At 40.7% G+C, this 12,305-nt stretch overlaps 1 protein-coding gene across 1 annotated transcript; it reads right to left on the bottom strand.

Moving 5' to 3' along the window:
• Positions 1-12,305, bottom strand: GDF10 (growth differentiation factor 10; the record flags this gene model as incomplete). Its single annotated transcript, XM_009320650.1, has 3 exons — positions 1-192; positions 5,712-6,619; positions 12,152-12,305. Coding segments are annotated over 3 exons (1,254 nt in total), but the record flags the coding sequence as incomplete, so codon positions are not given.

Raw genomic sequence — 12,305 nt, 5'->3', positions numbered from 1 at the left:
TTATCGGCAGGCGCAAGTTTCAACCGACATATTGGGATATACCTTTAAAACAACGTTTTTGTTCTCATCTAAGAACAGGACACTGAGTGAGCTCATTTTGTCAGGAATGCAGCAGGGTTCTGGGATGCCGGGAATGATTCCTACTGCTTTTACGATGCTCTGGATTGTAGCATGATTTGATGGCCGGACAATCTGGAACAGAGAAGGAAACAGTTATCGCTTCATTTATGAGCAGTCACTTTTCCAGATGGACTTGGAAAATGACAACACTTGTGGTTTTTTGTTTCTCAAAGAAGTGAATATATGTGATTGAATCACAGGACCATGCAGCACGGTCAGTCCCTCACACTTCCAGCTTTCCCGCGCAAGGTGTACCCAGCAGATATTTTGTGTTCCTTATGCTGCCTTCGTAAATACCAGAGGAGGGCACTGGTGGCACAGCCAGCAGTCAGTAGCCTGAAGAAAGAATGTCCCTGACTGCACCTACTAGATGCTGGAGGCAGGCATGCAGGAGAAAAGGACTAAGGTGGGGCACACTTCCCAGTTGTAAGATGTTATCTTTTGTTTTCTTAACCTCTTGTCTGGCTTGGAAAATTGGCCACTGTAGGTATTTCCAAAATAACTGTCCCTATGTTCCAGTAGTATTTCTCCTCATGTACGCTAACTTGGAATGAGTTACTTTTTCCTGGAGTAATTACTCTCTTTTAGAAGAGCAGAGTGCTCCAGAAATAGTGTCCGCAGGGGGGAGTTACTCTAGAATAGTCAAACAACCTGACAGAGCCTTTCTGATCATAACCCCATGACAAACAAGTACTTCATAGCCTTTGTCTGATTCCCTCTGCCTTCCTCACCAGGCTTTTTTTTTTCCCCTGAGCTAGCCTCAAAGTGGGAGAAGAAAACAAAAGGCTGGGAGGGCAGGAAAAGTATGAAGTGAGTTTTCACAGCAGCTTTACATCTATATACTGTTCAGGGTACTGAGCCACAATTTTATTTCTACCATTGATTTTTGGATGCAGTAAACACCACAAGGAAAACTATTTGAGAAGAGGAGGCAGCCATTAAGCATAACAGCACTGAGAATAAGAAAAGGAAAAAGTTAAGATATGTAAATAGTATACTGTTTAGTAGGTAAATGTAACTTTTTTTTATTAGCCTTTATTCACAAGCTATACTTCGCCTTTGTAGTCTGAGCAACTGAACAGTACTAAACAGTTTTAACCACTTCTGTTGCCTGAGGTACATACAGTCAAGCACAGGTTTACCGGTGACGGAGTGACAGCTTTTCTTTGTCATTACCTCAGCATAGCACGGAATGCGTGTGCTCCAGTTACACGAGGCAATAGTATGGCATGCAACACACCACTGAGGCATGTGGTGTGACTCAGTGACTCCTGTTCAGTTGTCATGCTTGAATACTGTGCCAGCAAATGAGTACAGTGACAGTAGTAAAATTGTGTTAGTCATATCAGGCTTTTTGCTACAGTTTCATGAGTTTTCTGCACACATCTGGTATATGTGACACATGAAATCTTTCATCACTGTTGGTACATAGCTGTATATTGGGTGGAAAATGACATCTGTGGAATAACAAATAGGGACTTTGCACACCGCCACATGGAAGCAGATACTTCAAGTGAGAAGAATTAATGTCTCCTGTATCTTCTCTATGTTTCAAATAATAGTTGAGTGTATGCAAAACATCATTTTTCATTTCAACGTGAAAAGTTATGTAGTCCATGGGTATAGCAAAGGAGCTATTTTTAGGATAATTGCGTTTTGATACACTTGCTTTAAGTGTAACATATCAGCAAATCAGATCCAAACCTTAATTGCTATTAAGGCTTTCAGATGTTCCTTAACTAAAGCAACCTCTTTTGAGCCATTACAAGGAGAAACTCTGAAATCCATCCTTGATCCTTTGGGGCTTCAAGACAGCATCCCTATAGCCGAGTCCCAACAAGTGACCAATCCTGGAAAGTGCCTTTCTGTAATTAGCACATGTTGGCATAATTAGCAACAGCTTGCTCTCTCATGCCACCCTTCATCTTTAGATTTCAAAGCTATCCACAAACAAGCAGCAGTGAATTAGTCTCACAGCTGCTATGTGAGGTAGAAATAAGCTTCTACCCACGTTGGCCATGTCAGCAAATCTGGACAGCGAGAGAGAGACAGAAATAGCTTTCGTGTGCTTAAGCAACTGCAGAGTTTAGAAATTCAAAGAACTAGAGCTTCCAGAATCAAGTTCTTACTTTCACCTTTATGAAAAACCTCCTGAAGTGTTCCTAGCACCTTTATCATTTCATATTGTTATTTGAAACAGTCACAGGTCTTAATGTACTACTGAAACAGAATTTGTTGACCCCATGCAGTGGATAGCCACCGTTGCCCTCAGTGCCAGTTACTGACTTACAGGATTATGACTTACTGGATATGAACCTGTAGAAGACCCAACTAGGATCTTCTCCAGTCTCTAATATCTGCAAGGAACAAACAGATGTGAGCAAAGTCTAGCGTGAGCAGCTGTCTACCAAGACAACAGCACTAATTAGGTTTCTAATGCCTGCAAGTGTATACACTATGCACAAAAATGCTTATAGAGAAAAACGCTTATTATGGACTATTACTTTGTACAGAATCTGGCTGCCTCAGCCGAGCCAGACAGCACACCCATCCCACATCCAGCCAGGCTCCGAATTTTCCAGCCCTTCTGGAAACCTGGCGTGGGTGTTCAGTGATCTTGGGCTAGGCTTCACATTAGCCTTTGTACCAATGTGCTAAAGTGGAAAGCTTGAAATAATTAGTTGAATGCCCAGTAGTGATGGCACTGAGGAAGTGCTAATGTTTTAAATGCTGGCCACTAAGTTATACACAGCAGGCCAGGTTCTTAACCTCTAGGGCAATCCTAGTTTAGGAACATTTTGGGCCTCAGAAAACAGAAGGATGGTGATGTAGCTGAAAAGCAATTGAACAGCAGGCTTGAAATACTTTAGACCCTCCCCTTCTGCCTGGCTTACACCCCTTTTAAATTCTGTTTTATCATTAATTTGCCCCTCAAAACACCTCCCCCCCATCTTAATAAGCAATACTTCTTAGCTTCAGGAAAGTTTTGTTTTCAGGTTTGAATTCAACTCTCAAAATGAAACTAATGAACCGATAACACTTACAAGGATGAAATCAAGAGAATTGTAATTACTGTAGACCAGGGAAACGATATCTTCCCACCTACTTCTACCACACATAGGACTAGCATTTATTTAGCAAACACAGCAGTGCAGCCAGCCATTATTAACCGTACAGAATCATAGAATCGTTTAGGTTGGAAAAAACCTTTAAGATCATCGAGCTAGTCTTCCCTCTCACAGTTCAGGGAATAAGAACTTCAGCAGTAAGGTAGGTGAATTTGCTATGACAAGATTTGTACCAGAGCTGTTTTGTATCTAGATCAAGAATTGCAGTTATTAAAGTAGATGTAAAGTAGATGTAGAGTGATGTACTGATACTTAAAAAAAAAAAAAAAAAATCATAGTGTGATGATTCTCAACATGCCAGGTATATAAGTATAATTCTATCTCCACAGTTCCAAAAGAGTACCTTGGAAATAAGTTATATCTCTTGTCCATCACAGGTTGACTGTGTAGACCAAGTCTTCATGAATAGCCTTAATCTGGCCTTTGACTTACGAGTGCCAAGATCATATGCATGCTTTCCTGACTTAGAGTATATATGCAAGAACAGAAGCTCTTTCTCCCTCCATAATATTTAGCAATTCTTATGCTCTGACCTGAAGCTTCATTCATGCTGATATCCTAGTTATCTCTGTTCGTTTGGAAACAGCAATTTAAAAAAGTTACAGCTGTGAATCTGCCTTTATTTTTTTCCCCTCTTAAAAATACAAAGCTAACAAAAAATAGACCTTGTCCAAATCAAACCCAATCAAAGAGTGTGTCAAACCAAAAATCCCCAAATCTCTGTATCTGTGATTTAGTTTTAAATTTCTCTGGGTTTTTTTGTTTGGTTGGTTTTTTTTTTTTGGCACCAAGATGCTAGTGCAGCCACATTAATTTATCTAGAAAACAAATATCAAAATGAGAACTAAAGTAAGGTTTTTGATTTACAAGGAAATCTTTATTATATAGCAAGTAGTATTTCTAGATAAGACATTAAATAAGTCAGCAATATAAGCTTATTTAACTATTCCAGCTAGAAATGGATCCACTCTTTTGGTTCTGTCAGCTTTTGTGTCATGCTGTTTTGCTCACAAGGAGTCAGATATGTTAAATGTATCATCTTTTTTTTTTTTTTGGCTTTGGTATTTATAAATGGTGCATTAGACTGTGGGTCTATGGCAGAGGACCCATATTCCCAGGCCGTGTTTTGTTTTGGATAAGTAAAGTGGTGATTGTGTTGCATGATCTCTTTATACTACAACAACAAAAAAAAAGTGAAGTTGTATGTGAGCCTGTGCAGGCTTTAATTTTTACCAGACCATGTATCAATTTATGTATAGATGGTTCAGCATTGGCCAACTACACAGGAACGTGTGGTCACATTTGTACACCCCACCCTGATGTCTAGATTTCCGCTGTTCCTGGACTTAAACTAGCCTGCATATCGACTCTCCCTGAAATCATACTACTTATTTCAACACAAACATAAATCAATCTCCCTGTATGTAAAGTAGGGCAGATTCCTGTCTTGGAGCTTTGAAATTTTCTGCTGTAAAACACTATCCATTATTTAAGTGCCGAGTGACCACGTGCAAAAATGGCAGAAGAATAAATAATCAGGCCATTTGTAGGTAGAATTGCAAAATAATGACAGTTTCTGAACATGCAGGTTATGCAGTGCTTCAAATGGTCCCCTCCCCCATTACTTGAAAGCCCTATGAAATGTCAATAATTCTTGTGCTACATAGGATTGCCAAAATTTCTACTACTTGCCATAGAGCAAGTGAGTGGGAGTGGGCCAAATCAAAATTCCATTGGAGCAGGAGTTCATGTTTGCCTCTCTATTAGCAAATTTCACGCTGCTTCTACAGGAGGAATTCAGTACGCTAGCTTTAGTGTTACAGCCAGCCATTTGGCATTTCCAGCCACATAAGGTAAATCAACTTTTTTGTTCCAGCAGGATTTATCTTAATTTTAAGAATTTAGTAAATTAAAAAAGCACCAGAGAATTTTTAGACACAACTATTAGCTTAACCAGCATTCTTATTTTCAAAGTGACAAGCAGTTTCTTAAACTTAAAAATACCTCAGTGTCACTACTCTGCATTTTTCTCCTAAGGTATTTATTACCAGTGGAATTCAGAAATACTCTGGTACAGCACCTTGTTTTATTATTAGCATATAAGACTTTATACTTCCGCTACCACAACAGAGTAGTTTGATGCTTTAGTGTCTGTAACCATATTTTAATAAGCTGCATAAGTCTTTATGTTACTGTTTCAAGATGCAGGATGAGAAATTGTAAGATAAACCAGAGATTTTTCTTATTCTTCAGATTACATTTAAAGATAACTTGGAGTCTTTTTGCACTCTGATGAATAAGTTGATGGAAATGCTATTGCTTAAATGATTTAGGCTGAACAAGGAAGCAGAACACAGTGAAAAAGGTAAAAATCTAAAGGAAAATCTAACTAAGAAAGTAGTTGGATAGGCAGAACACTAGATCTACTGTTTGCAAGCTAACAACGACGAAAAGGCATACTACCTTGGGCATTGGAAATTCACATGCCCCTGCACAGTAGTAGGCATCAAATGATTTGGGAGATATGATCCATTCATTCCAGCCAATATCAGCAAAGTCAACTTTCATGTATCTTCTTGAACAAATCCTTGGCTCATTCCATTGTTTTCGCCTTGCTTTCTTCATTGTTTTCTCATCGAAATTTAGCACCTGAGACTTTGTGAGTGTTTCTGTATTTTCTTGCCCTTTTCTCCTTCGGTCTTTGCGTGAGGCTTTTGGTTTCAAGGACTTGTAGGCATTCTCCCATATGTCATGTTTGTTGTATTTATTGTTGTTATAATCTACTTCTGGCAACTCATTGTTCTGAATAGAGCTAGAGAGGTACGTATCCCTCCTCACTCGAGTATCAGTAGAAGCATTAGGGGATAGATTTGGGTCCCCATCATTGGAAGGGAATGGGTCATAACGCTGTAGGGTGACTGCCACACTGTTAGGTTCAGAGATCGCAAGGTCATTGGCATAAACTAGTATATAAGGTAAATGACTGGCGACCTGTTCAGGGAAGCCCTGGTGTTTCTCCCCAGAATCAAGCTCAGCGCAGAGAATGAGCTCTCCAGCCCGTTTTGATTCTTTTATGATGTGTGAAATGTCCTTTGCATGCCAAGCCCCGCGCCTTTGAAGAAACACGGTGATGTTCCCTTTCACTAGTCCATAGGCAGAATTCTGGTGAATGCTTTGGAAAATGAGGTTGAGCCGCAGGATCGGGGGCAGGTGAAGGAGGCGGCAGGATGAGTTCTTGGACCGCTTACAAAACACATCCCGGTGCCGAGGGCGTTTGTCAGCATAGAAGTGGAAAGTGGCAGTAAGGATCATCTCTGAATCCTGCATGGATGTCAGATTGAAGCAGTACAAGGGCTTCTGGGCCAAGAATTCTGCAACAGAGCAAGGAAAACATGGATAAATATCTGGGATGAAAAATGGTAGTCAAACCCTTATTCCTATATAAGTGGATTAACAAATTTTGCTTTTCACTTACCCACTTCAAATCAGTTGGTATAGTGAGCTTGTCACTTCATCTTAAAACTATGGTGAATAAGAGGGGGAAAAAACCCTAGCAATATTTAATAGCAATATTACAATAACATCGTGAGTGCCCAACACACTGGGCACCATTTGTATACATGAGGGATAAACCTCTTCCCAGAGATTTTCAGTTTCAGACTGCCTTTCATTCCAGGCAGGCAAGAAAAGCAATCCTTGCTTCTATTTCCTTTATAACAAAGTCAAGCTCAGAGAAGCTATCCAATTTGCCCGTGGCAGAGCTCAGAACGGTACCTTACTCGGTATACTAGCTGAAAACCAGGTTTACAGTTTATGTTCAAGATGGTCTAATCTAAAGCTGACTGCAAAAATTCCTGAAAGATCTCTGGGTGCTAAGCCTGCGGGCAACAGCATATGAAGTTCATCGTCCATAAATAGTGCACAAGAGACATTTCACACGGGGGCTGGAAGTAAGCAGTGTGACACATTTTCTGGGGCTGTTACTCTTACGAGCAATCTTCCTTTCCAGTATACATCATGTAGGAGCTTTGTTTAGAGCACTGTGAAACCTACTTGGTTTCTAGGACTTGTGTTTTGATCTGCTTGAAGTTAGTGACAACTACTGTTGAATATGAACTGATTCTTAAAATTCAAACTCTATTTGACACAGCTTCTTTTGTTCTGTTGACACAGCTAGTTGAACAATTTGTGCTCAGGTTACATCTCTACCCTACTCTCAAAGAAGAGGAGCAATTTCACACTAAGAACTGTTTACACCATGTTTATTTGAACAGTAGAAACCCCTCTTAGTATGTTAAATGTAATCCCAGAATCAAAAGACCATGCATTCACAGTCTATCATTGTGAAAAGTTGCCTTTTTTTTTTTTTTTACTAGCCCAAGAGCATACAGGAAAGTGGTGGCAGAACCAAGAAGTGATTCCTGTTCTCCCAAGCTCAGACTGGTACTTAGAATGCATCAAAGGACTGCAGTGGGTAAGTTTGCATCTTTAGTTAACTCAAGTGGACAAACCCTCTGGCAGCCCTTCTTGACATACCTGGAAATTCTCTGGCAGCAGGGAGAAAAAAAAACAAAAAAGAAACAAAAAACCAACTAACCCAACAGCCAGTTTTCCAGAAACACTTAGGTTTCTTTTTCAATGCACTGTGGATAATGAGCCACAGAAACTTTGTCACCAACAGAAAGGCAGTACTGTTAACTGTCACCTGTCAGAATGTTCTTCCTTTTAAGCACAGTTTCATTTGAAAAATGGAAATTAATAGTGCTACATCTCACTCAATTGGTGCTTGCTGTCTTCCTGTTCATGCTGGATAGAACCATCATTTGGACTAAACCACAGCAGGTTAGGATGTTCATTAATCCCAGGCCCACATGAACATCTGTACTTTCAGACTGTCTAAGTATAGAATGCAGTTTCCATCTACACCATCTGTATTTTTTTCCTGATGCGGTGAAGTGGAACAGCCTGTACTGATGCCCACATAATGGTTTCATAGGTGGCAGAGAGGCTAACAGAGACAGTATTCTGTGATGAGAACCTATTTGTTTCTGTCAGTTCAGGGCAGGATTCCTATCAGTAAACTTTTAATCAACACTAGTCTTATGCACAGGTGCTCATACTATGAAAAAACTTAAGAGTTTAGATTCTATTCAAGTCTTTGAAGCATAGAAATTTCAGAAGGCTGCCAGCCTATTTTTCAGACCAAGGAAGAGAATAACCATAGTACTTCCTTTAGAACAGCAGGCTGTTATTAATGTTTGTTCATTTCAGAAGGCATATTTTTAAGAAAAGAAGTCTATCCGCTGCCTCTCCCCACCTGAGCTGTGTATAGTTGAAATTTTTAATTTTTTTTTTTTTAGTAGTAGAACGCTCTTAGCACCCTCAGTTCTGTAGATATGACTGTGAAACATATACATCACTGGGATAAAGGCGTTTCAAACAGCAGAGTCCCAGGGTTTCAGATGGGAAGGTAACTTGCAATGACAGCTCAGAGAAAGGGAATTTTAATTAATCTAAATTAATTCTGCATTCTAGAGTGAAACAAACCCTTCAAAAGTCAAAATTCTTTGTAGAACAGAATAAGAATCTGTGAATCTGCAGCTACTGAAAAGCCAGAAGCCTGGAAGTACAGGCTGTTTAGGAACTGAGGAGTCTTGAGTTTTGGATAGAGCATAGTCATATTTATCACATTGCATCAGATCACTCAGGCTTTTACCAACCTGTCAAGCAAACATTGTTACATTTTCCCAGGTCTACTCTGAGTTGAATTGTACTAGCTGTGTACATTAAAGCTGTCAATATTTTACTGATTGTATCTACCTCTGATCACTGCAGACAGCTTCAAGTTAGGAATACAGGCAAGATGCCTGGAGGATACACGCAAGAGATTGGTAGAGAAAAAAAAGGCAAGTGGCCAAGGAAAGAAAATGTTAGCCTCTAGTAGGTAATCCACATAGGAGAATGTTGCATTGCAGTAAGAGAAGATTAGCAAAACAGATTTACATGGTATTTCTGATAACACATTTGTGAGAAAGAAATATGCAAAGAACCCCATTTAAAATATTGTAAGCTATGAAATTATGTTAAAGCAAGGCTCTAGAGGCCAGAATTACAGTTCCCTGTAATTTGGTTTTCTTGCACATATGCATTATGATACAGTCTTAATTAAATGGCTGCTATTTTCTACTGTTCAGCAAGGCCTTTGCTTCATTTAGCACAGAGGATGGATGGTGTTCAGCGAATGAGCCTGAGCTGCAAGAATCAATTTATGGGGAAGTTTCATGGCTTAGGCAGCAGATTTCTGCCATGAAAACTAATTCCCCCCATCTCAGCAACCTAGGTAAAGTTGGACAATAACTTAATATTTCACATTTGGTCACAAACCACTTATGACTTGACTGTCTAACTGACTTCAGCCAATTGGTGCTGTTTTCTAAAGCTACAAAGTTCCCTGAAAACTGGAAAGCACCTAAAGAAAAAAAGAACTTGAGAAATTATTTCATAGACTTTCTCTCAGCTCCTTATCAGAGAAGTAATGAACTTCTGTGAACACATGTAGAGGTGAGCTGGGAGGAGGTGATCAGATGTTTGTGAAGCACTCTTCCTGAAGTGGTAAGTACTGCTAGAGGAACATGTGCAAATAGCACATGCCTATATATAGCAAGTGCCTCACATTGAATATGGAGAAATGTTGCATATTCAATAAGCCAGTCAACACCATCAATACCCTGTAAGGGATATGTAGGATTGCAATACAATTGTGTAGTTGAGGAGACCTCAGTAATAAGTATGACAAAGGAGCAAACTAAGTCTGGACCGACATTTTGCACCTCTGGAGCCCTCATCTTGACAACCATAACTAATACTGATGCTCAAGCATCCCCTAATAAACAGCCTTAAGCTGCAGCATAGGAACAGAAAGTTATAGATTTTCTGAAAGGTACATGTTTAAAAAAAAAGTAGGTCCATTGCTTCCTATAATGAAAAGGAAATTATTGTAGGTGTAGCCTGTTTTGCTTATCTCAGTAGGATCAGAATTATTATCCATATTTTATAAAGAATAGACATTCCACATGTCTTGTAAGAAGAACATGCCGATTTCTTATTTCAGAAGAAAACACTAGAATTTCCTGGAGGAGATAAAGAAAAACATACTGCCAGATAAGGTTCTTCTCCACTCCCTCATCTTGTGTCATTCTATGGTTCATTTCAGACTGTTCATCACTAGGTTGATGAATTACAAGGAAATACAATTTATTGTCATAACAAAGGAACATCGCAGAGGAGCTTCTGCTTTCATGCCATGTTACTGGGGAGAGACAGGATCCAGTAGGGAAGATACACAGATGGGACACAGGAGACAGGAGTTTTGGACGTAGGTGTGCTTTATTTCCATTGCATAGAAAGACAAGTTACTTCCAAGCATCTCTGCCTTGGTTTCATGATCTGATAGATGAGCAAAATACTATTGATTTGTAATTGCTCAGTACAGTCTATCTGTGGGTAAGAAGTGCTGCTATTTTAGTGTTTTAAACCAGAATTTAAACCACTGAGGTGCAAGTAACTTGTTTGGCAGATGAATTGAAAAAAGCAAAATATAGCGCAATCCTTGCATTCTTCCCAAATCACTCTTGTGGTCCAGGGCCTTGGGTAGCAGCCAGTATCAGCTGCTCAGTTCACAGAAAAGTAAGAGTGATAGCAGGAGGTCATGGAATAGCCATCCACAGCAGAAGTTCCTTCCTAACCCCTATTAGTTAGCAGCTGCTAGCTAATGATGAAAGCATGACAATTTCTCTCCCAAGGGTCTGCGATTGCTTTACATCCTAACTCCTAGATTTCTACACATTTTCATTAGCCACTTACCCTTCCATGGTATCTCCTCCTTCTTAAATACGATTACTTTTTAATATTACATTTGACATAGGATAGAAATTAAGTTGGGTGCACTAGAGAATATGAGTTATTGTGCGATATGATAGTAACCATTCCCTAAAACACTCCATGCTGCATTGTATTCTATACATGAGACTTAAATGTAGGAGAAATAGATTGAAACTCACAAAAGCAAGTTTTGAATTCATCTATCAGACATGCCTATAAAAAAGAATATTTCCAGCAATGTAACAAAAATTATATTCTAGAAACTGATACAATTCTTATCTTAAGAGCTAAGATATTAGCTATAGTCTGTAAGAGTTAACCAAAGAAGGAAAACATTTTCCAGAAAAGGTATTTTGGGTTTCCCTGTTAAAGGATGACAAATTTAAAGAGTATTAACTACGCAAACCTCCTCTTTATTGGTTTGAAGTAAGACTGGGATAATGAAAGCGACGCAGTATATATGCTCTTCCACCCTCATGATCAAGCCAAGTGAAGCTGGGGAGAGGGAGGTCAGACATCTGTCTTCTCAGGTTTAGGCAGCGCAGTGAATTTAAGATCCCGAGCAGTTTTAGGCGGTCCCGTAGGCGGCACTCTTCCTAACAGAAACTTGTGAGCCTGTGAGAAGAGCCTGAGGAGAGGACCTGCGGCTGGAGCACTCGCTACTAGTTTATGCTCCGAGTACCTCTGAAAGGATCTTTCGACCCGGTGCGACGTGCACCGGGCACAGCGCTTCTCTTGCCGATGGCTTCCATCCGCAGCAACGGAGGCTTTCTGAAGGGAGATACCTTGTTGCAGATACTCCCGGGGGAGGGGAGGGAGCCGGTGGAGCCGGGGAAGGTGGGAAGCCGTCCGCAGAGCGGAGGGGAGACAGCGTGTCCGTGTAGTTAGCAAGGGTCCCCCCGGTATTCCCCCCGCGTGACACCCCCCGCAGTCACCGACAGCCTCGGCGCAAACCCGTCACTTTAACGCGAAAGAGGAGCGAGGGGGCTCTGGCGGTGCCCCCCGCGCCCGGCCCGCCTTACCTGGCCTGGCCTTGAAGCTGCGGACCGTGTTGCCGTCGCCGGGCCGGCTCCCTTCCCGGTTGTACTTCTCGTAGAGCTTAAGCATGTGGACAGCTACCATGTCCTGAGCGATGCTGCCCAGCGCAGGGGGCGGCGAAGAGCCCCCGCGGGGGTC

Source organism: Pygoscelis adeliae, unplaced genomic scaffold, assembly GCF_000699105.1.
Source record: "Pygoscelis adeliae isolate BGI_AS28 unplaced genomic scaffold, ASM69910v1 Scaffold190, whole genome shotgun sequence".
NCBI classification, from domain to species: domain Eukaryota; kingdom Metazoa; phylum Chordata; class Aves; order Sphenisciformes; family Spheniscidae; genus Pygoscelis; species Pygoscelis adeliae.
Note: the sequence above shows the minus strand (reverse complement) of the source record. Positions and strands in the feature narration are given on the sequence as shown.